The sequence below is a fragment of the Tauraco erythrolophus genome, chromosome 10 (genome assembly GCF_009769465.1).
Source record: "Tauraco erythrolophus isolate bTauEry1 chromosome 10, bTauEry1.pri, whole genome shotgun sequence".
Taxonomy (NCBI): Eukaryota; Metazoa; Chordata; class Aves; order Musophagiformes; family Musophagidae; genus Tauraco; species Tauraco erythrolophus.
In genome coordinates, this window is record NC_141474.1 from 25990027 (window position 1) to 26010215 (window position 20189).

At 42.2% G+C, this 20189-nt stretch overlaps 1 protein-coding gene across 3 annotated transcripts; it reads right to left on the bottom strand.

Moving 5' to 3' along the window:
* Window positions 1–2197: 2197 nt before the first annotated feature.
* Window positions 2198–19978, bottom strand: EFCAB14 (EF-hand calcium binding domain 14). Of its 3 annotated transcripts, none has more exons than XM_086617340.1 (11): window positions 19797–19978; window positions 18766–18914; window positions 15315–15460; window positions 13330–13428; window positions 10385–10495; window positions 7310–7390; window positions 6281–6472; window positions 5522–5602; window positions 4207–4318; window positions 3209–3340; window positions 2198–2425 (listed from the first exon to the last, which is right to left on the bottom strand). In XM_086617340.1, exons 1-11 carry the CDS (start codon window positions 19976–19978, stop codon window positions 2250–2252), a joined length of 1461 nt encoding a protein of 486 aa, XP_086473466.1. In that variant the 3' UTR covers window positions 2198–2249. The 3 variants fall into 3 exon arrangements, with proteins under 3 accessions (XP_086473466.1, XP_086473468.1, XP_086473467.1); XM_086617342.1 differs by lacking the exon at window positions 19797–19978 and adding an exon at window positions 19200–19602; XM_086617341.1 differs by lacking the exon at window positions 3209–3340.
* Between the last annotated feature and the right edge of the window lie 211 nt (window positions 19979–20189).

A 20189-nucleotide genomic window follows, 5' to 3' on the forward strand; every position in this document is an offset into this window, starting at 1 on the left:
CAAAAGTGACCATTATACTCGGGGATGATCAGATTTTCTTAAACTGATAGCACAAGTCCATCCTACAACAGCAGGGACTACAGCAATTAGCGATCCACTACGCTCCTGACATGCAAATTAAGGAGCACCACTGGGCAGCTGTGTCCCAGTGCCAATTACTGACCAGCTCGGCTCCTTGGACACAAGCAGGGGACTTGGGCGGCTGGAGCAGCACATGCTGTCTCTAGCTGACAGTTTCACTACTGCTGTTGAAGAGCTTTCTAAAAGTAAAGCAGACCACAACAAAACAAAACACTAATAGATTCACGTGGCAATACAATAATCCCTCACATTCTAAGGTAAGTTAAATTCCATACAAATCAAACTTCCAAAAATATTTTGCAAACTCTGGCATATGGCTATGATACAGTATGTACAAATAAAATACCAGAATGGTTACATTTTATTGCTAGTCTTTTTTTATTTGGTTAAGGAATTATACAGTAGTGTATAAAAGAGTGCGGGAAGTGGCAAGAAGCAAGTGTTGGCTTCTTGTCCTCTCAAAAGCCAAGGTTGGTTGGTTTTGTTTTGTTTTTAAATACTGTATTTTCAAATGTCACATCAAAAGCATCTCCATATTGGGTCACGTCTGCATTACCCAAACAGGATAGAAGAGCAACAGTGAAAGACACCTAAGCAATGGGTAACAGGCTTCTATTTTGTACATTCCTTCACTGATTCACACTTCCAGAATACAATTATTCATAAAACTAGAAGCATTCAGTGCAAAGTTATATAAAAGTCAACAATTATGAACCAACATCCACATCAACTGATGTTTCAGCAAGGTGGGCAATTTCAATTCACTAATGATGCAAAAAACTCCCAACAAGATCAGTGATATTTGTGAGCAAAGTCATTCGACTTGCCCCTACTCTGGCCTGCAAAAGAATCACTTCTGCAAAAGTCATTTTCTATGTTCCAGGTTATAAACACACTCTGTGTTTAGATCCACTAGTATAAACAAACCTTTACATTCCTCTATAGTAAGGAACTATAAGGAACTTTGTAACTCCTCATTTACAATGCATGCATCAGTAGAGAATGCCAATGCGACTGTACGCTCCTATCCTGCTTTGTATATCCTTCCGTTGGCGAGATGGCAAAAGGTTAAGGTACCAAGAAGTGATCATGTTGACACTAGTCAGGAAACAGCCCACAAGCCTGCTCAGGGCCTTCCACACCTGCTCGCACACCTGGTGACCAGGAGCTTTACTCAGGATGCTTTACTCACCAGTGGGCCCAACAACAGTGGATGGAAGAAACTGGCAGCACCAGCCATCCTGTTCATGAAGATCCATAGTGACCAGTCAGCAAGACCACCGCTAGTCGTACCCGAGGCATAAACTATTCAGGTGCTACTCAGCAGGCTGCACTGTAGACTTTTACCTCTTAAGCATCTGTTGAAATTATTGAATGCTTTCTATTTTTAAAAAACATATAGGTTCATCTCACAAAATGTAATCTGGAGGAAATACAGCAAAGCTAAAAGAATGCTGAAGTGAAAACCCAAGCACTTGGTAGGTAATTGCTCCTGTAGGCTCATAATATAAAAACACTCTCAACTCTTGACTCTGAAAATAAATCCTGCTATAGATGGGCATGACTTACCACTCCTGCTTTCCTCTGACTGAGTCCAAACTCATTCATGGATACAGTCAAAATTAGAAATCTAGCTGAAGCTCTTAACCACTCCTTTTAGGCTCAGTCTCTCATCATAAACAGCTTACTACCAACACAGCCCCTGACACAAACTTCCCCTTAAATATGCATAATTTACTCTATCTCAAATATTTACAAGCAGAAGCCACCCATCTTTACAAGACAGGTTTCCTTCTGCTCTACATAAAGTGCAGCTCTCTAATTTAAGGCAAATTTCAGTGAAATATAAAACCGTCGTTTTATTTCAGTATGTACACATTTTAAATTAAAAACAAGAACTCCCTTGAAAAGAATGAGAGGAAAATGTTTCCAAGTTTGGGAATTTTCTGTATTTTAGCACAGTCCCAATATTATGTCCTATCGACATATAAATTTGTAAATTTCTCTTCAATAAATGCAAACAAAAAAAAAAGAGGTGGCAATGTGTACAGTAATTTAGCTCCAAAGATCAGTAAAACACTGGGAAAGTGCAGACGTAGTTTTTCATGTCCCGTAGTTTCCTTTAGCTACAGTAGCATCCATCAATATCACATTTCTAAATATATATCCTATACACCTAAAGCTAATCTCAGTTCTTGTAATGAGTATTTCTCATCTCCATCTGTGTCAAATTTCTTAAAGCTCTGTGACTCCTGGGCTGTAGAGCCAAGCAGCTTTTGAAGATCTTCATATGACAGTTTTCCATCACCATCTTCAGTTGCTTTTTCAAACAAAATCTGAAGATCTGCAAGGAGAAAAGGATTTAAAAGTAGCTCCTTTAAGTACACAGGAATATCCTGTAAGCTGCCCTTCCCGTTTTACTGCTCTATGTCTTACTACCTAGTAACTAACTTAAGCAAATCCAAGTATGTAGCTTACTGACAGCTTGCAACAACGCAGAAGGCAACAGCTCAGGAGAAAAACACAAAAGCATGAACGTTTCCAGATTAAATCATATTAAATCTGAAAAAAATAATCCCTATTTCTGGCCACAACTAATAGCCCATTCTACAACCACTAACTGCATACAGATGAAGTTATCCTCCACAAAAGCAAGCTCTGAATGACTGTTGCTATACCAACTGCACAGATGATATAAAGGGAAAAGTGTCTATTCATTTCCTGAAGCAAAGCGTTGCCCTTTCAGTAGCTGAAAAGACTGAACAGCAAGATCCAGAAACCATTCATTTGACCAGGCAGTGTTCTCTTCAAAAAACAAAGGAAAAAAAAATGCAAGCATACATACTCACACCTACTTCATTTTCCTTCAGCACCCTAATTCTGCCCTTGACTTCTCCTCTTAATCTCTGGGGCACTTGGTATAATACTTTGGCACTCAAAACAATTACAATTCATTTATAATGCACACCTCTGTTTAAATCCCAGTTTTTCTTTTACACACTAGTCTTTTCTTTCAGTGCTTTTTTAATTGCCTTTTTTCTTTCTTAAGCAAAAGTCTGTAGTTCTCAGGCTTTTTATTTACATGAAATATTCAGACAATGAAAAGGTCAGCCTAGAAAGGACATACCTTCAATGCTGGAAATTCCTGGTAAGGACAGATGTCTCAGCTGTCCATTACCCTCTGTGTTGTCATCAGCTGACCTTGAAGCCAGCCTTGAAAGGTCTGTGGGCTTTGCTGTAGTACTCAGACTACTTTCAACTGTTACAAAACAATTTCTATTAGTCTTACTAATTCCACAGAATTATAGTTAGCAGAAACAAAAAAAGTCTGGTAAAACAAATTAATTTTTTTTTGCCATCAGAGATTCTGTGTGGGATAAGAACGTTGCAAAATAGTTTCAGAATACAGCAGTGCTGTCCCCTTTTACCAATAACTGGAAGGAAGGAAACTTATTTTGGACAGTTATACAGCTTTTATCTTTCATGCTGTACGAGGAGATGTGTATTTGTAAATCCCATACAAAGAATGAGCTGGAAATGCTTTCTACTTCCCAGTTTGAAAGTGCTCAACAAGCCTTATTAAGTGAATTACATCTGCCCACCTGGGTTGTTTTCACTTTGTCAGTGCAGGAATCTGTCTCCCCCAACAGCAAGGTCTAAACTTCCAAGTTGCTGCTTAGCAAATTAACAACAAGCACAGTTCTACTGTAATGAAGTATTTCAAATCTTATCTTCAGCACTACCTAAACATACACAGCAAGAATGCAGAACTGAGACAAGTCAGCAGAGATGCAGACCTTTCCTCTATGGTACACTTAGATTTTGAAAGAGCGAAAAAAAGATGTTACTGGGTACAAATTGCTACAAGTTAATCACTGTATGCCTTCAAATACCAGCTATTGATACAAATGAATCCTGCTGTACACATGGAAAGTCACCTTTAAACTTTTGTAGTCATACATATAGTTTTCTGGTTTAGAGCCACCAGTTTCCTACCACTTTAAATGAAATAATCTTCAACAAAAACCTTGGGGAATAACCTAAGTTATCCACCTTCATTAGTGATTCTTTGAATTACACAGGTAACCTTCAGGTTTATGGATTACTATTATACAATGTTCTTACCATTCTTTGATGTCTCAATGGGTCTGTCATTTTCTGGCTTGCCTGTGAGAGCACTGATCAGCTGAAGCTTCTCTCTTAGCTTTGATACCTGAGAATCTCTAGTTCCTGTTTCCTGCGCATGTAGAAAAAAAAAATTCTTAAAAAGCACCCCTTCAGTAGATGGAGAAGATCAGGAAAAGTAGTAATTTGGAATATATAAGTACTTTTGAGTGACTTGGAGGTCTCCAGACGGATGAAGTTTAAAATGATAAACAAGATTTAGAAATCTATATTAAAAAAAAAAATCTATGAAAAGATGTAAGGAATAAATTCACATGGTCTGTAAGAAAACAATAGAATCAGTACCTCAACTTGAAAAGTAGGCAACTATTTTGCAAACATCAATTTCAAAGCAATCTGACATTTAATTTCCCTATTCCTTATATAAATGAGCAAGACTGAAAAATTAAAATATAAAACAGTCAAACATACTTGGAGCGAACATTTATACGTCAAGTGAATTCCATAATTGTTTCAAATGTTTGTCTGCAGTACTGACTACCTTAGTGAAGGAGTCACTACATCTCTGTCAAAGTAAAACCACCGCGTTTCGTAATCTGGAGCTCCTTTGCTCTTTTTATGAGTGGGATGCAAATGACAGCTTGAGTTCACATCAATCGAAGTCCAGAACTGACAGCATAGCCAGTTCACTCACCTGCCTTCTTTCCAGAAAATGGAAACTAACCTCAGCAGCAACCCCTCTTATCCCCAGCCCACAATTTGGCCATTCAGTTAGTCTGTTAAACTTGCTCACAGTCAGTCATCAGATATTACTGACAGGCACCTTTCATCAATTCCTACACTCTGCTAGTGCAAAGCTTCTCTAAGTCAACCCAAGAAAGTTTAAGCCTGGATAAATGCTGTAACCCCATTTGTGGTGTGAACCCACAAATGTTGGGCTAGCTTTGCTGAAAGCATGGTAAACAGCACATAAATGAGCTGGCTCCAGAGTCCCCTGTTCCACTGGACCACGGTCTGAACCTCCCAAGATTCTTCCAGCTGCAGCAAAGGATATTATAGTAGCTGTGCTATGTTATCCCGTACATAGTCAGAATGATAAGACTTCAAATTATTAGAACTTTTCTTCCACGTTAATTGACTTCCTGTCCCCAAAATGAGGTGGATAAACTGTCCTTCTACTCTGGACTTTTAAAAGAAACTGGATCAGATTAGCTTGCTTGCAAATCTTTCCTCAATTAAGTCTCATTTAAAACACGATTATAAAGACAATGACAAGCTCTACTAATCCACTGTAATTTATGTTTCATTACTTTACCTTCAGTTCTTTATTTGAATGAGTTTCATTATCTAGTTGATCCACATTTTCCACTTTTAGAGAGGTAGTTGCATCACTCCCCTACAAGAAAAATGGAGGAGAGTCAAGTTTATTCATGTGCTTATTTTCTACAATAAAGTTCCCTTCCTTCAAATTTGGCAGGCATGAAGCAGGAAAAACACAGAACAAATACATGCTAGAATAAACATGAAGACAGTGGGTTATGTAATTTACTACAGCAACGTCAGCATGTTCCTTATTGCTAAACATACAGAACACATTCTCAGAGACTGGCCCCAGTAAGGCATACAGAAAGCACTGAAAGGATTTACAAACATACTTAGTATATTTTTTTTTTTTTTTTGAGAATTTAAGCACAGTTGAACAATCCAGAGGCCCATCTAGCTCCTCAGTGGCCTTAACAGATCCGTTACATGCCAGAGTGCCTTCCTAAAATATAGTTAAACAGGTTTGCTAATCCTGTCCCATTAAACAGTTGCCCAAGTCTAAATGTCACAGTGTTTTGGACATTTTTCTGTAGATTCTGCAGGGAAGAAAAGAGTACTTCAGAGACACTCTTGATGTTGGTTATCTGTTAGAAATATGGAAGAAATTCCAGTCTTTTAAAATGAAATCCTAAGTGCCTCAGATTTCATTATGATATTTTCCTTAGTCAAGTTTGAAAAGCTGTACCTGTAGTGCATAGCAAGGACTGGAACTACTAGCCTGAGCAGACACCCGTAGTCACTAAATACTTACCACGTTGGTAGACAAGTTCTCTATTTTGTCCAGATTATTCACAGCAAGGGGAGAGTTTTCTAAGAGCATAACCCTCCGGCTAAGGTTACCAATGGCTGAATCCACATTTAGAAGCTTGATGTCATTCAATTTTTGGTACGCTACTACAGTATTATTCAGGTCCTCCAACGCTGCACGCAGTGACTGGCTTTCCTGAAACATAAAAACAGTACATGTCAGTTTACTCAACCTCTGCAGCACTCTTGCTATTAACAACATGGTGACTGACCCAGTTCAACCAAGCAGACTTCAGACTGGCTCTCCACTGACACAGCTAAAAACATCCAACTGGAAGATTCCAGAAAGTTATTCCAGCTTTTGAAGTTTGAAACTGAGATTTTTCTCAGGGCTAACCTCTTTGTTGCTAATGTAATCACTTCAGCTGTGCCAGCAAACACACAAAGCCTATTCATCTAATTTTCTAGGGCAAGCTCAGTAACCACACCAACTATTTTTCCCAAGAAAGCATGTACCAGGCATATTTATACACAAGATTCATTTTTGAGGAAGATATCAACTGTATTAAATGTAAATAAATGCAGTCATTCAATTCCAACCCACTCAGCTAAACACCCTCACATTATCCCTGCTTTCCACACCTCATGACAATGAGGGTGACTCACTACATGCCACTCCCAAATTTGCTCAGATTGGCAAGTACCTGCCATAAAATCCATTTGATAAAAAGCCTGTAGCTTATTTCCGTTTACATGAGCAAAGTACACCCAGAATTTGTTTGATATTTGTTATAGTCTTTTTACTCCTCACCCGGCTGGAACACAAAAAAAATCCACTCTCAGACTAGGTATACTGTCCTGTTTGTGCAATCACAGGAACAAACTACAGCAAAATTATCTTTTATTTTGTTTTGAAGCATGCTATCTGTATTGTCTTTACAAAAAACATACTTTTTTTGTACACTACAATACTGCAAAACAAGTATCAGTGATACTTGTACCAATATTCCTTATCCACAGAAGAAAGAGATACCTGTTTGCAATTTTCTGTCTGATTTCTCTCAGTCCTTGGCACAACAGAGGAGGGAAGCGAAGTTATCTGTTTTAATTCCTTCTAAGGAAAGAAGCAGAAAACTACGTTACTAAATGCCTGTAAAAAAATACTAAGCTTTTAATAACTGGCAGGCCATAGCTAAGGATGTTTGGCTACAATTACAGTCACTCATGCCTATTGTGCATGCAGTACTTTAACTAGGCCAATACAGAGTTTTCTCTTTCAAACACAAGGTTATTTTAATTAACCCCCCAAAATTCTCCCTTTAATGAAGTATTACGATACACATTTCACTGCCACCATACACATTATCGTATCTGCAATGTTTTCATAGCACACACTGACTGAACCAAGTTTTATAACGTGTCTAATCTTGACACACAGGGGCTTTTCCCAAGGCAGGGAAACACCAGGGGAGCAAAGAGACCCCCTAGGAGCCGGCAGCTCTCGTGGGAGACGCTGATGTGGCCTGGGCATTGCCAGAGCAATGGTGGCCACCCCCTACACCTACAAAAAGCAGCCTGGGGAGCGTGAGTGTCCAGAAGCACTGTAACCAGAGCAGGCAAACAGGGTATGGGGCAGCAGGGGGGACGTGAAGGGCACAGCCACCCTGCCAGCTCAAGAGGTGAGTTCCCTTGGTGGCCATCACCCTCTCGGAAGGAGCGTCACTATGGTATCCACGCAGCAGAAAGCAAAGTCCTCTGCGCTCGGCAGAATGGATGTGGCAACCCAGAGCGAGCTCCCATGAAAACAGGCAGCCGTCCAGGTCTCAGGTTGCAGGCAGTGCCAGAGCCTTTCCCTGGTAAGGGATGGCAGCGGTGAGAACAGCTGGGTGAGGTGTGACCAGGTGGACGACCTGCTCAGCGTGGTAGCAGAGCTGCGAGAGGAAGTAGAAAGGTTAAGGAGCATCAGGGAGTCTGAGAGAGAGACTGGTGGTGTCATGCTCTGCCCTCCCCGAGACAGAAACCGCAACAGCCACCAGGAAAAACCCAAGATCAAGGGGATCCTGTATCCTCCCTCCACCAGGCAGGAGGCAGTAGCTTAAAGGAAAGGAGTGAACGGAGGCAAGTCCATGCTCAGGGCAGCAGGTGAACCCCCTCCTTGCCCACCTCGCCTTTGCAGGTGCCTCTGTACAACAGGTATGAGGCTCTGGATGTGGAAGGTCCATCAATGGATGTCAATAGACAGATAGGAGCAGCCTCACTTTCACAAGCCCTGGTCCTCATGGGAGACTTCAACCACCCTGATATCTGTTGGAGGGACAACACAGCAGGGCATAAGCAATCCAGGAGGTTCCTGGAATGCATTGATGGTCTTCCTTCTCCAAGTAATAAGGGAACCAATGAGGAGAGGTGCTATGCTGGACCTTGTTGTCACCAACAAGGACAGGCTGGCAGGGAATATAAAGATCAAGGGCAGCCTTGGCTGTAGTGACCACGAAATGGTGGAATTCAAGATCCTTAGAGCAGTGAGGAAGGAGCAGAGCAAGCTCACTACCCTGGATTTCAGGACAGCAGACTTTGGCCTCTTCAAGGATCTGCTTTGTAGAGCACCATGGAAGAAAGCCCTTGAGGGAAGAGGGGGCCCAAGAAAGCTGGTTAATACTCAAGCATCATTTCCTCCAAGCTCAAGAGCAGTGCATCCCAACAGAGGAAGTCAGGCAAAAAACACCAGGAGGTCTGCATAGATGAATAAGGAGCTCCCAGACAAACTCAAGCACAAAAGGGAAGCCTACAAAGGGTGGAAGCAAGGACAGGTAGCCTGGGAGGAATACAGAGAAATTGTCCGACTAAACAGAGATCAGGTTAGGAAAGCTAAAGTCCTGATGGAATTAAATCTGGCCAGGGACATCAAGGGTGAAAAGAAAAGCTTCTATAGATATGTCAGTGATAAAAGGAGGACTAGGGAAAATGTGGGCCCTCTCCAAAAGGAAACAGGTGACCTGGCTACCCAGGATATGGAGAAGGCTGAGGTACTCAAATTACTTTTTTGCCTCAGTCTTCACTGGCTCCCAACATAAGAAGGACACGGAGCTGTTGGAGTGAGTCCAGAGGAGGGCCACAAAGATGATCAGAGGGCTGGAGCACCTCTGCTAAGAAGACAGGCTGAGACAGTTGGGGTTGTTCAGTCTGAAGAAGAGAAAGCTCCAAAGTGATCTTATAGCAGCCTTCTAGTACCCAAAGGGGGCCTACAGGAAAGCTGGGGAGGGACCTTTTACAAGGGCATGTCATGATAGGACAAGGGGTGATGGCTTTAAACTGAAAGAGGGGAGATTTAGATTAGATATAAGGAAGAAATTCTTCACTCTGAGGATGATGAGGCACTGGAACAGGTTGCCCAGAGAAGCTGTGACTGCCCCATCCCTGGAGGTGTTCAAGGCCAGGTTGGATGAGGCTTTGAGCAACCTGGTCTAGCAGAAGGTGTCCCTGCTCATGGCAGAGAGGTTGGAAATAGATGATCCTTAAGGTCCCTTCCAACCTAAACGATTCTATAATTATAATTCAGATTTTAACTGCAAGTGTTCTTATTAAAGTAATGCTGTATTGCAGTTTAGCTGAAAAAATTTTATTTATTAAAGTAGTTAGTTAATCCCAAGTGGAGGTCAGTATAACTACAGTGAGTACTTTGTGGTAAAGATGGTCAGTAATTTCATCCTTATATGAATCTTTAATTCAGCCAACAAACTGCATCTCAACACTTCCACCATCCCCAATTCCTAAGACAGTGCAGTTACCATAAGCAGTAACCCACATCACACAGAAGCAGATTCCCAAGGCTCCACATCTGTGTAGTCAAAAGCAAAAATCTGCAGGATAGGAAGCAGAAGCAACCAACAATTCTGGCTACAGAAAAATACATACTTGATACCATATAGGAGATGGTATCACGAGATGGATTACGAGATTAGCAGTGTATTAACGTACCAATCAGCACCTACTAAAACCTCATAAGTATTTTGAAGGCATAAGGCAAAACTCCACACAGTTCTTAAACTTGCTTCACATTAGGCAGGTAACCATTAAAATGTAGCATTAAATCAGTAGATTTTCTTACCACATCGTTCTGGAGTACTTCTATGGATTTCTTGTATTCTTCAATAGCTGTCTGTATATTCTCAACATCATGAGAAACACTGGTAAGAGTGCTACCTATGTTTGCAACAGTCTGGAATAAAGAAGATGACAAAAACCTCAGCCTTCCTCAAACTGCATTGTCACAAAGTCCCAATCTTCTAAACACATTTCTTTGCTAGTGAAACTGCTGGCAGAATGCCAGAAAAACACGTACATGAATTTGAAGTATTCGGAACTTCCTTCACAGACAAAACTGCAAATCATACCCATTGCACCTCCAGACCAATAAATGAAGACACACTCCGCACCATGAGAGCTTAAGCTAGATAACCAAAATTACAGGTTTGCTAATCCCACTCCAATACAAATGTTCTGGCACTAATGAAAAAAAAAAGTCCTGAGATGAAGATATCTTACCTCCGCTCTACACAGAGTATTTGTATTGAATACAAGGACACTGACAGCACCCATTTACCCTGCCTTTCTTTTCAGGGCTACCCATCAGACACATTATACACCGCAAAACTAGTCTGCCAAAGGTTGCAGATTAGATTTTCGAGCAAGCATTGACTTTGTAAAAATGAAATAATATCTCGGAAACATCAGAAAAGCTCTCACGAATTTTGCACGTACAGTCAGCGTGCTGCGACAGCTACCTTTGCTTCCAACTGCTCCAGCGTCAGCCTTCCCTTGTCTTCACCTATGTGAAGCGAACGTCCCCTACCCTCAGCTGTTACTTCATAAACTACTCTGTAGAGCTGCACTGACATTTCAGCAGTTGGCAGCATAGCACCTGTCAGAGTCAGATTGTCAGCCAGGACATCCACAAATGCTAGTGGAAGTTACAGTAACAGAACAGAGCATGCCCTTACGCTTCTCATTCCATTTTTAATACTTTCTTCAACCATTAAAACAAGCAGGACCCATCCAAAATCTCTTCCTATGATCCTGTTATGCTCATAAGCTCTTTCGGCACTGCAATGACTCTCTAGCTACCCAGACGATATTCAAGCGATATCCACACAAATCTTCCTCCAGGTCTTCATTTTGCAAGTCTGAACACAGGTTCAGCAAGCAATCCCTCTGCCCTGGAGGACCTCAGGACACCTTCAGCACCCTCCATCTGCCTGAACAAAAGTCCCTGTCCAAGAGGAACACCCTCAGTAATCCCTCAGGACTCCAACATCAGCAGGTAGCTCCCCATTTTCAGGAACAGTACCTAGAGGGAAAAAGGCTTAAGAAAACCAAAATCGTGTTCCAAGAATAGCAGTCATTTCCTCCAAGAAAGGCAGGTAATTCCAAAGACTGCTGGCTGCAATGGACAGTTGAGCAGGAGATTTTTCACAAGGGCAATCAAAAGGCAGGCTACCAACCTACAACCACTGAAGCTCTCCTGTGCAACAGGAGGTAGTGCAGCACGCAGGCAGAGGTCAAGAAGAAGCCCAAGTCCTGACACTTAATGCTTTTTGTTAACATGACACTTACAAGCCATTAAAACTACTGTATTTAAACCTCAGAATAGTTCTTCTGCACTCAACACCTCCTGGAAGGATTCCAGCTCTGTTTTTATCATATCAATGTTGGAAAACATAAATGCAAGTAATACGGCATCAAGGGAGCAGTGGAAACAGATGCCACATCTAACACCTTACTTAGACTCAACAGCGGAGACTGGAAAGAACTCAAGGGTCCCAAGATCTCTCATTTTCACAAAGCATGACCAAGGATGGACTTATTTCAACATGAAAAAGCCTTGCTGTTCAGCACATCACTGCAGGCTGAACCCTGCTGGCCTTAACACTTTGTCCTGACAGTATTGAAGGCAGCAAAATGACAACAAGGTTTTCTGTATTATATAAACAAAGTCAGTGCAGGTTCCAGACTCCAGGTACTGCCTTGAGACTTACTTCTGATTTGACACAGTGAAAATCCAGCATACACATAACAGCAAATTAGAAGCTTAGGAGGTAGCTTTGTACTCCTCCCAGAAAAAAAAATCCTAGCGGCCTGATCAGCCAAACCACACTAATTGCATATAACCAGCTTGTTGATTATACATAATTTTGTAGGGATAGGAAATGAGAAGTGGAAACCCATAAAATCCACAAAGAAGACTACGCTGACATTAGATGTTAGCCCAATACAAATGTTTATTGCTAAGTAAACAGAACTTCCATGGAAAAGTCAGGGAAGTTTCAACAAGCTATTCTTTTTACCAAAATAAACAGGACAGTTCTTCAGCTAAGGCACACAGTAAGACACTGTATTAACAGAAGTCACTTCAGAAGTACACTGTGTCACCCAGCAGGGCCCCTCTTTCAAGGGATTGTCAGAAAACCATCCCAGTACAACTCACATTTTGCTGTGCATGTACTGAACACCAAGAAAACCCCCACGCTACTGTTCTGGGCCCACTGCTCCCAAGTTAGACCCCTATCAACCTCAAGCCTGTAAATGCAGACCCAGATGTAGGACTACGTACTGCTCAAGATAAGGTAGTTTTCCAGAAAGCAATCAATTTTCTTTTCCAATTAAAAAAGCTAAACAAACCACCTATTTGCAAGCAGAGTTGTAAAACTGCAGACGGACTTTTTGCAAGTGTCTTAAATGATATGAAAATCAACAGCTTTAACGAAAGCAACCAGAAAGGTCAGCTCCAAGATAAAGAAGTGACAACATAATAGAGACAAACACATTTCCAGAAAGGGACAACTAAGGCCTTCAAATTTTTTTATCCACTATACATTATTGTAGGACCATACAACATCAAGTATATGAAGTGCAATTTAAAAACAAGATGGAGGAGCAAGTATTTCTCACATGTAATTCGGGTAACTCCTGTTGTCACTGCTGTCCCCAAGAACCCAGCTGCAGCTGAGAGCAGCACAGAACGTGTTTAGCGACAGCCACATTTACAGTACTTGCCTTCTGAAGTTTCTCTACTGTGAGAGGAAGAGAAATCAAATCAGAAGCAGACTTTATGTTGTTTTTGAGATGATTTACTGTTGAGGTCAATAGTGATATCTACAAACAAAGAGGAATATTTAGAATTAGTCAACATAATCCCGATTCTGACCTTCCCCAATGTTAATGACTTAATTTGTAACATTAAAACATAAGGCAAGACAAAATTATATACGTAAACACACACAACACACCCCTCTCTCTAGGTTAGAAGTCCTGCCTAGGCTACATTAAAAATATTCTGCCTCTGACAACAGAAGCAAGATTTTTTTTACTTTTTTTTTTTTAAACTGAATGAAAGCCATAGATGCCCCTTCTTTTCAATAAGATACCCTCTGCGCATTTTACATTCACCTCCTTGGAGAGAGGCTGTTGGACAAGAAAGATTTTAAAAATTGTGCAAGAAGCAAACAGTAATCCACTTCTGTATTTAGCAATCAAACCTGCCTGGCAAAACCCGGCAAAGCCACACAACTTTTCTAGCTGAGCAATGGGCAAGCAAGTTGCACGTATCACCCGAACCTCCTACAAAAGTGAAATAGTGACAATCTAGGTACAGCAGGTTAGCTCAATTTCTGTCAATTGTTTGATCCAGACAGCAAGTTATTCAATGGGTCTTCAAGATTACTTATTCATTCCAATTGAGAGGTTGTCAAATAAATGAAAAACAACTACATGCTGGTCATTAATTGCTAACGCTATCACTTCAAGATCAATTTGTAGCCATCAGTAGAAAAATTATTTCTTCTCACATTTGACAACACAAAAGTAGAGTGGATAAAACCCACTTTCTTCAGCTTAAAAAAAAAAAAAGTTGTTTTGCAAGCTGAAGAAATGGGCAAGATTCTAATTTTACATTAGGCCAATGCTGATCAGGTGGTCTGCAGAGTCTTTGGTTCCACAGCTGTGAATATTGGCTGAAATAACTCCCAGCAGTACATCCCAACAATTCATGGAAGAAAAAACAGTAACTGAATTTTCATTCCCAGAAGAGCTGGCTCAGACTGTAACCAGACCCTAAAGTAACTTAAGTGCCTGCAAGAACCACGTGCAAGTATCTTTAATGTCCAGGTGCAGACGATAGTGTTTTAAAAGTCCAATGAAGGATCTAAATATCTGTGGATAACGCATACTGTCAGATGCCAAAGAAAGCAAGCCAAATTTTCAAATATATTTATGTGCCCTGTTAAGCACTTAACCACTGCATGGGACTGAAGAAAAACCAATCTGAGCAGGCACCTCAACACATTAAAAATTAAACCCAAAGCACTGTCAGGGAGGGTTCCCCACACACACCTCTTGAAACCACTAACTGTGACCAGCTCTGAACTTTTACCCTCCATAGCAAGAATTTCAGTAAGAGCCTTGCTGGATGCTTTCTTTAAAGCATGAGTTAATACAGCAGCTGAGGAAACAGCTTTCTGTTAAGTGGCTTAGTTCTAGCCACGTAAACAGAGCTAAGATTTACACCGGCTCAGATTCTGAGTGGGAATTAGCAGATTTTATATTCACGAGACACCAGCACTTCGTTTGTAGCAACAGGAACTTGCACTGATTCAGGTAACTCCTTTCCATGCTTATGAAACATTTGCAGACACTCTCAGAAATTTGACAAGTCAAATCTCTCATCATAAACATCACAATTATTTGGCAGGACAGTTAAGAACTGCACAGTTCTCAGGTTTTTTAAGTTCTGCCTGAGGTCTTTCCACCAGTTGTGTAATTTCTCCTCGCTGCAATCAGTCTCCAGTCCAACTGAACGCCCAAACTTTTTTGCTTTTTTAATAATGGGGCTTACACTCTATTTTAACTTTAAAATTTTAGCATATGCTGACAGAAGTCCTTAGATAAAAAGCTCAGCACTGCACTTGAAATTAATTTCTATAAAAATAAACTTGAATGGAGTATTCTATTGTTTTTCAAAACCAAGCACTGATCCCTCTCACCTGTTTATTGATCTCTGTGATATTTATCCAAATTTTATTTAGCCCCTGTTCTCCAGTCTCAATTTGTTCTAGTTGCTTTTGCTTCTGCACCAAATCTTCATTCAGTTTTGGAATTTCTTGGAATGATGTCTTTTGATTAGATTCCACTAAAAAAATGAAAAAAAAAAAATTTGTTTTTTAAAAAAAAAAGTCCAGGTAAACAATGCTGAAAGGCAGAAGACAAATTACAAGCAGCAACATCTACAGCAGTGAAAGGCGGCAATAACAGTTTCTACAAATGGGTTTATTGCCAATTCAGAATTAAGTGTTTGTTCAGAACAACAGCTCTTTTTTGTTTTAAGAGTACTAATGTCTGCAGAGAGAACCCAGAGAGACCATACTACATTTAACACTTTGCAATAGTACTGTCATTCTGGCAAGCCTCAGCAGGTCTTTATTTAGCGCGGTTATTTCGCGTGGTTATTTCGCGTCACCTTCACAGAGGAGCATGAGATAATAACGAGACCATGAATAAGAACTGCCAACAGAACCAGGGCAAAGGAGGCAGCAAAACGAGCCTCAGTGCCCTTTCCAAGCCTGCAAAGGGGCTGCTGAGGATGAAGGGAATTCCAAAACGATTACTGCGATTACAGTTGTTCCGTGTGACAGAAAGACAACTGAAAAAAAATGTATGAGCTTACACACTAACATCTGTTGGCAAACAAATCAGTAAACAAGGTCCTTGGAAATAAAGTCAGTTATTACTGCGATTAATACCACAGGAAGAGAGAAACATGCAGCTCAAACTAATTTAAGCAAGCCTCAGAAATGCAGCTCTTCCAGGTCTGCAGTGACTAAGCTGTTTAGCTGCAAGCACTGTTAGGCAACCCTAAATCTCTAGGTCTGGGAAACAAATAAGCAAAGGTTTTGAGATGGAGATGACAGTTGTCCACAACGTGCACCTCCACCCTGTAACACAGCACTGGAACGCTCCACAACAAACAGCCATCATTCAGATCACAGACTGCCAAGAGCGGTGGCACCTGTGAGGTACGTAGCTGGCAGCTCCCAGGACAAGTTTCCTCATGTGACCCATCCAGTCAAAAGGGGAAGCCTTCAGGAGGGCTTCATGCCCGTGGAGCGGATGCCCAAATACAGACAACTGGAAAGCTGTTCCATCTTCAAAAACCCAATTCACTTTTCCTGAAGCAAGTTCTAAAAGTAATTTCTACATACAGACTAATTTGCATTGATCACTCAAGATCCAAATTATGCTTTTGGTTAAATAAGACCTTGAGAGGTGTATTTTAGCCAAAACAGACCGAGAGCTAACTGTGCGTTTGACACAAGCAGTTCACACTGAATCTGGTATTTCAGAGGCTCTTGTACACAAGTTGTTCTCCGTTTTGCCACTCTCACTGCGTACAGCGAGACTCCACTTAACTTTCCTAGCACTGCAAAAACCTCTTCAGTGCTACATGCATTCTTAGCATCATTACTAACGACCGAAGGGAAACACTACAATAACTTTCCCCTACCCTAAACATACTAGATGCATACTAGATCTTGTTTTTAAAAAGCACTCATACCGTACTAATTTTTTGCAAAGGACGGCAGAACATTAACAAATACCACCACAGGAATCCACTCTTATGGGGAAGATATCTGGATGAAGATCGAGAGGAGGAAGATCCTTTTTCCAAGCCTGCTGTAGGACAGATGGATCTCATGCCTTTGTTTCTCCATCCACCCACCCATCTCACTAAAGCACAATGTTACCTTTGGAACAAGGTTATTCTTGCAGTCTGTTTTTTTGTTGTTGTTGTTCTTTTTAATGCTCTGCCTCATTATAAGGCTCCCATCCAGCTTCTAGGCATGCTATTACAGTGGCAGGAAATCTGAGACTAGTTTATCACTGGACCAACTATTAAATGTACAGCTTTTCTATCAGAGCTATTAAGGAGAAAACAAGCACATCTGTAATTGCCAGACAGTAAACTCAGAGACAACAACTGCTTTAACAAAGAGGTCTATGTAGAATAGGAATGATAATACACCAAAGCCAACAAATGTTGTCATTGTGCAAAACTTTTACTGCCAGTACATACTTAAAGCAGACCCGTCCATGAGGAGCAGCAGCTTACTTGGAGCACAGAAACAGCTATGGCAGAGCCGCTCAGTACGTGCACAGTCAAAGCAGCATCTGTAACTGCAGGTATCCTCAAGAGTTCAGTATCAGACAGTATGAAAGCACACCTATCAGCAACACTTTCTCTCATTTCCAGCCAGCCAGCAGGTTCCACCTCAACAGACAACTCCCCACCTCACAGCAGAGTTACGCACCTGAACAGGAAGCCTGAAACACCAACAGCAAAGAATTTCTACACACATTTCCTCAATACCTCTTTTACCACAAGCAAATCAAGCCCTCGGCTTACCTCCAGCCCTAGCAGCCTCCTAATTTTTTTACTTGATTTCACCTGCCTTATTTTTAAGGTCACCTTCATGCCTTGGGCACAAACATTCTAAGATGAAGACCAAAGCTATGGGACAAAACCCACAGCAGCACTCCTCAGGCGAAACGTAACTACCTACCTTCCTGAAGCAGCTAGAGACTACCTGAATGCTTAAGCTTCACTCTCTTCTGCTCCATTCACACAGCTCCTCAGCTTATCCTTGCCTTTTTCAACATGTAGGATTTTAAACACTACTAAAATAAGGCACCAAAACATATCTTGTGTCCAGAAGTGAGGTATAGAGAACCAAGAGCATATGTTACATGCAAATCTCATCATTTGTTATACCTCAGCACTACAGAAGTTATAGTATTGAAATCTTACACAGACAGGGAAAACCTGAGACCTACAAGCAAAACGCTTCACATTAACTCCATACTTCAAAGCATTAAACATGACGCAACTCCACACCAGATGCAACACGACATAAAAGCAGAACAAGAACAGGTCAGTGCAAGCAAGATAAACATTTCAGAGGATATGAAGAAAACATGTAATACCAAAGCAACATTCCAATTGCAGAAACACCATAGCAAGCACTAGAGGTTTTTAAAAGAGCTCAAGATATAAACATTCTTTTCCATTACTTTTTTTAAGGGATGCATCCCCTAAACTGCTTTTATGAGGCTGATCAGAACTTTTTCGTTTTAAATATAGGATTTCTACGGAAGAGAACACTCAAGATCAAAGTCAGGAATTTTAGAAATGTATGTACAAGCGACTACAGGCCCACCTAGTCCAGCATCTCTGCTTCTCAGAAGATATACAGCAGGAAAGCATATCTAACATTTGCCTTAGATTCGCCAGCCTCCGAGTGCTTTTGGCTCAGAGGACTTCTCAATTCAGGGGCAGTTTGCTGCTCAGTACTTTCAGACTTCGAATAAGCAGGCAGGCAACTAAAGTTTTTCATACTCCCCAAAGAAAACATGAACTAATGTAGTTACGTTTATACTTACTAGTTCGAAACTTCTCCTTTATTGCATCCAGATCCTCCTTGAGAGCCACCTGCATCCAGACTAAGCCAACACACGCTACCACACAAGCAGCAAGAATGACAAACGCACATAATGGGTAACAGAATTTGCAGCATCGTAGATAGTCTCCCCTGTGTAAAACAAAAAGAACAGATCGTGAATATTCCAACAGCATCTAAAAAAGTTTTATTTTAAATGCTAATCTATCAAAGTAAGGGACAGCGTAGGAACAACACACGCTTTTTGGCTGACAAGATCTAACTAAGAGCTTTTCCAAGAATAAATAAGGCTATAAAGTGAGATCAGGGCTATTACTTTGTGTTCCGTTTATCCTCAGGAGGCACATCTAGCATATCTAAGAGCAGCTGTCAGGTTTCTCCTACTAAGAATTTCCTGCTCTGCTCACATAAACTTACGTTAGGAACATCTGCTTGATAGCTTAGGAAGCAGGCTTCAAGGAAGGGTATTATCATAACGTTATGACAAGTACTTCTAGATTATCCAAAACTGCAAAAGCCTAAGTTTCTCTGCAACGTGCCCACTTTTAGCTATTCTTAGAGGCCCATTAATAACGCTGTTATTTAACTGAAAAGTTTATCTACTGGCGAAAACACGTCACTCCATGATAAAACCAGCACTGCGTCAGCGCACAGACACAGGATCGTGCCGCGCTGAACGCGCGGGGACAACACGACTGTGCTCGACGCTTCAAGCGACGGACCCCGAGCTGCTCGAAGGACTTCGGTTACAGCGAGAGTAAAACACAAAAAACGAGAAGAAAAAAGCCAGAGAACGCTTCAGATCTGCTTCCACACCCAGCCAGGCGACCTGCGGGGCCGGACACACTCAGCGCAGCTCCAGGGCTCCCCTGGCAGTCCCCAGCGCCCCGCGACCCCCGCGAGACGGACCCGCTGAAGGCAACGCAGCCGCCTCCAGCACCGCCCCAGAGCCGGGGACAGAGCCCCGAGCCGGCAGGACCGCGCCGGGGGCCAGTGGCACCCCCGGGGACTCACTTGCCGCAGCGGCCCCGCGCCCCCGCCGCCGCGAACTCGTCCTCCTCGGAGCTGGACTCGGAGTCGGAGGCGGGCGGCTCGGTGCGCAGCAGCCGGTGGCCCGAGCCCTTCTTCGCGGGCTTCTTCCTGCGGCCGTCGGCGGCCAGGCCGATGAGGGCGTTCAGCTCCTTCCGCTTCTTCATCCTCTTGTGGGGTGTCGGCGGCGGCGCGGCCGGCGGCTGGCTCCCGCCTCCCTCGTCCGCCGCCGCCGCCACGGCAGCCGCCACCAGCACGCCCCGGCTCGCCAGCCTGCGGCCCGGCCGCGGCTACAGGCGCTCCGCGGGGCCGCGGCCGCTGCTCCCCCGACGGCCCCGCGGCGGCACACCCGGACCCGCTACCGGCGCCCGCCCCGCC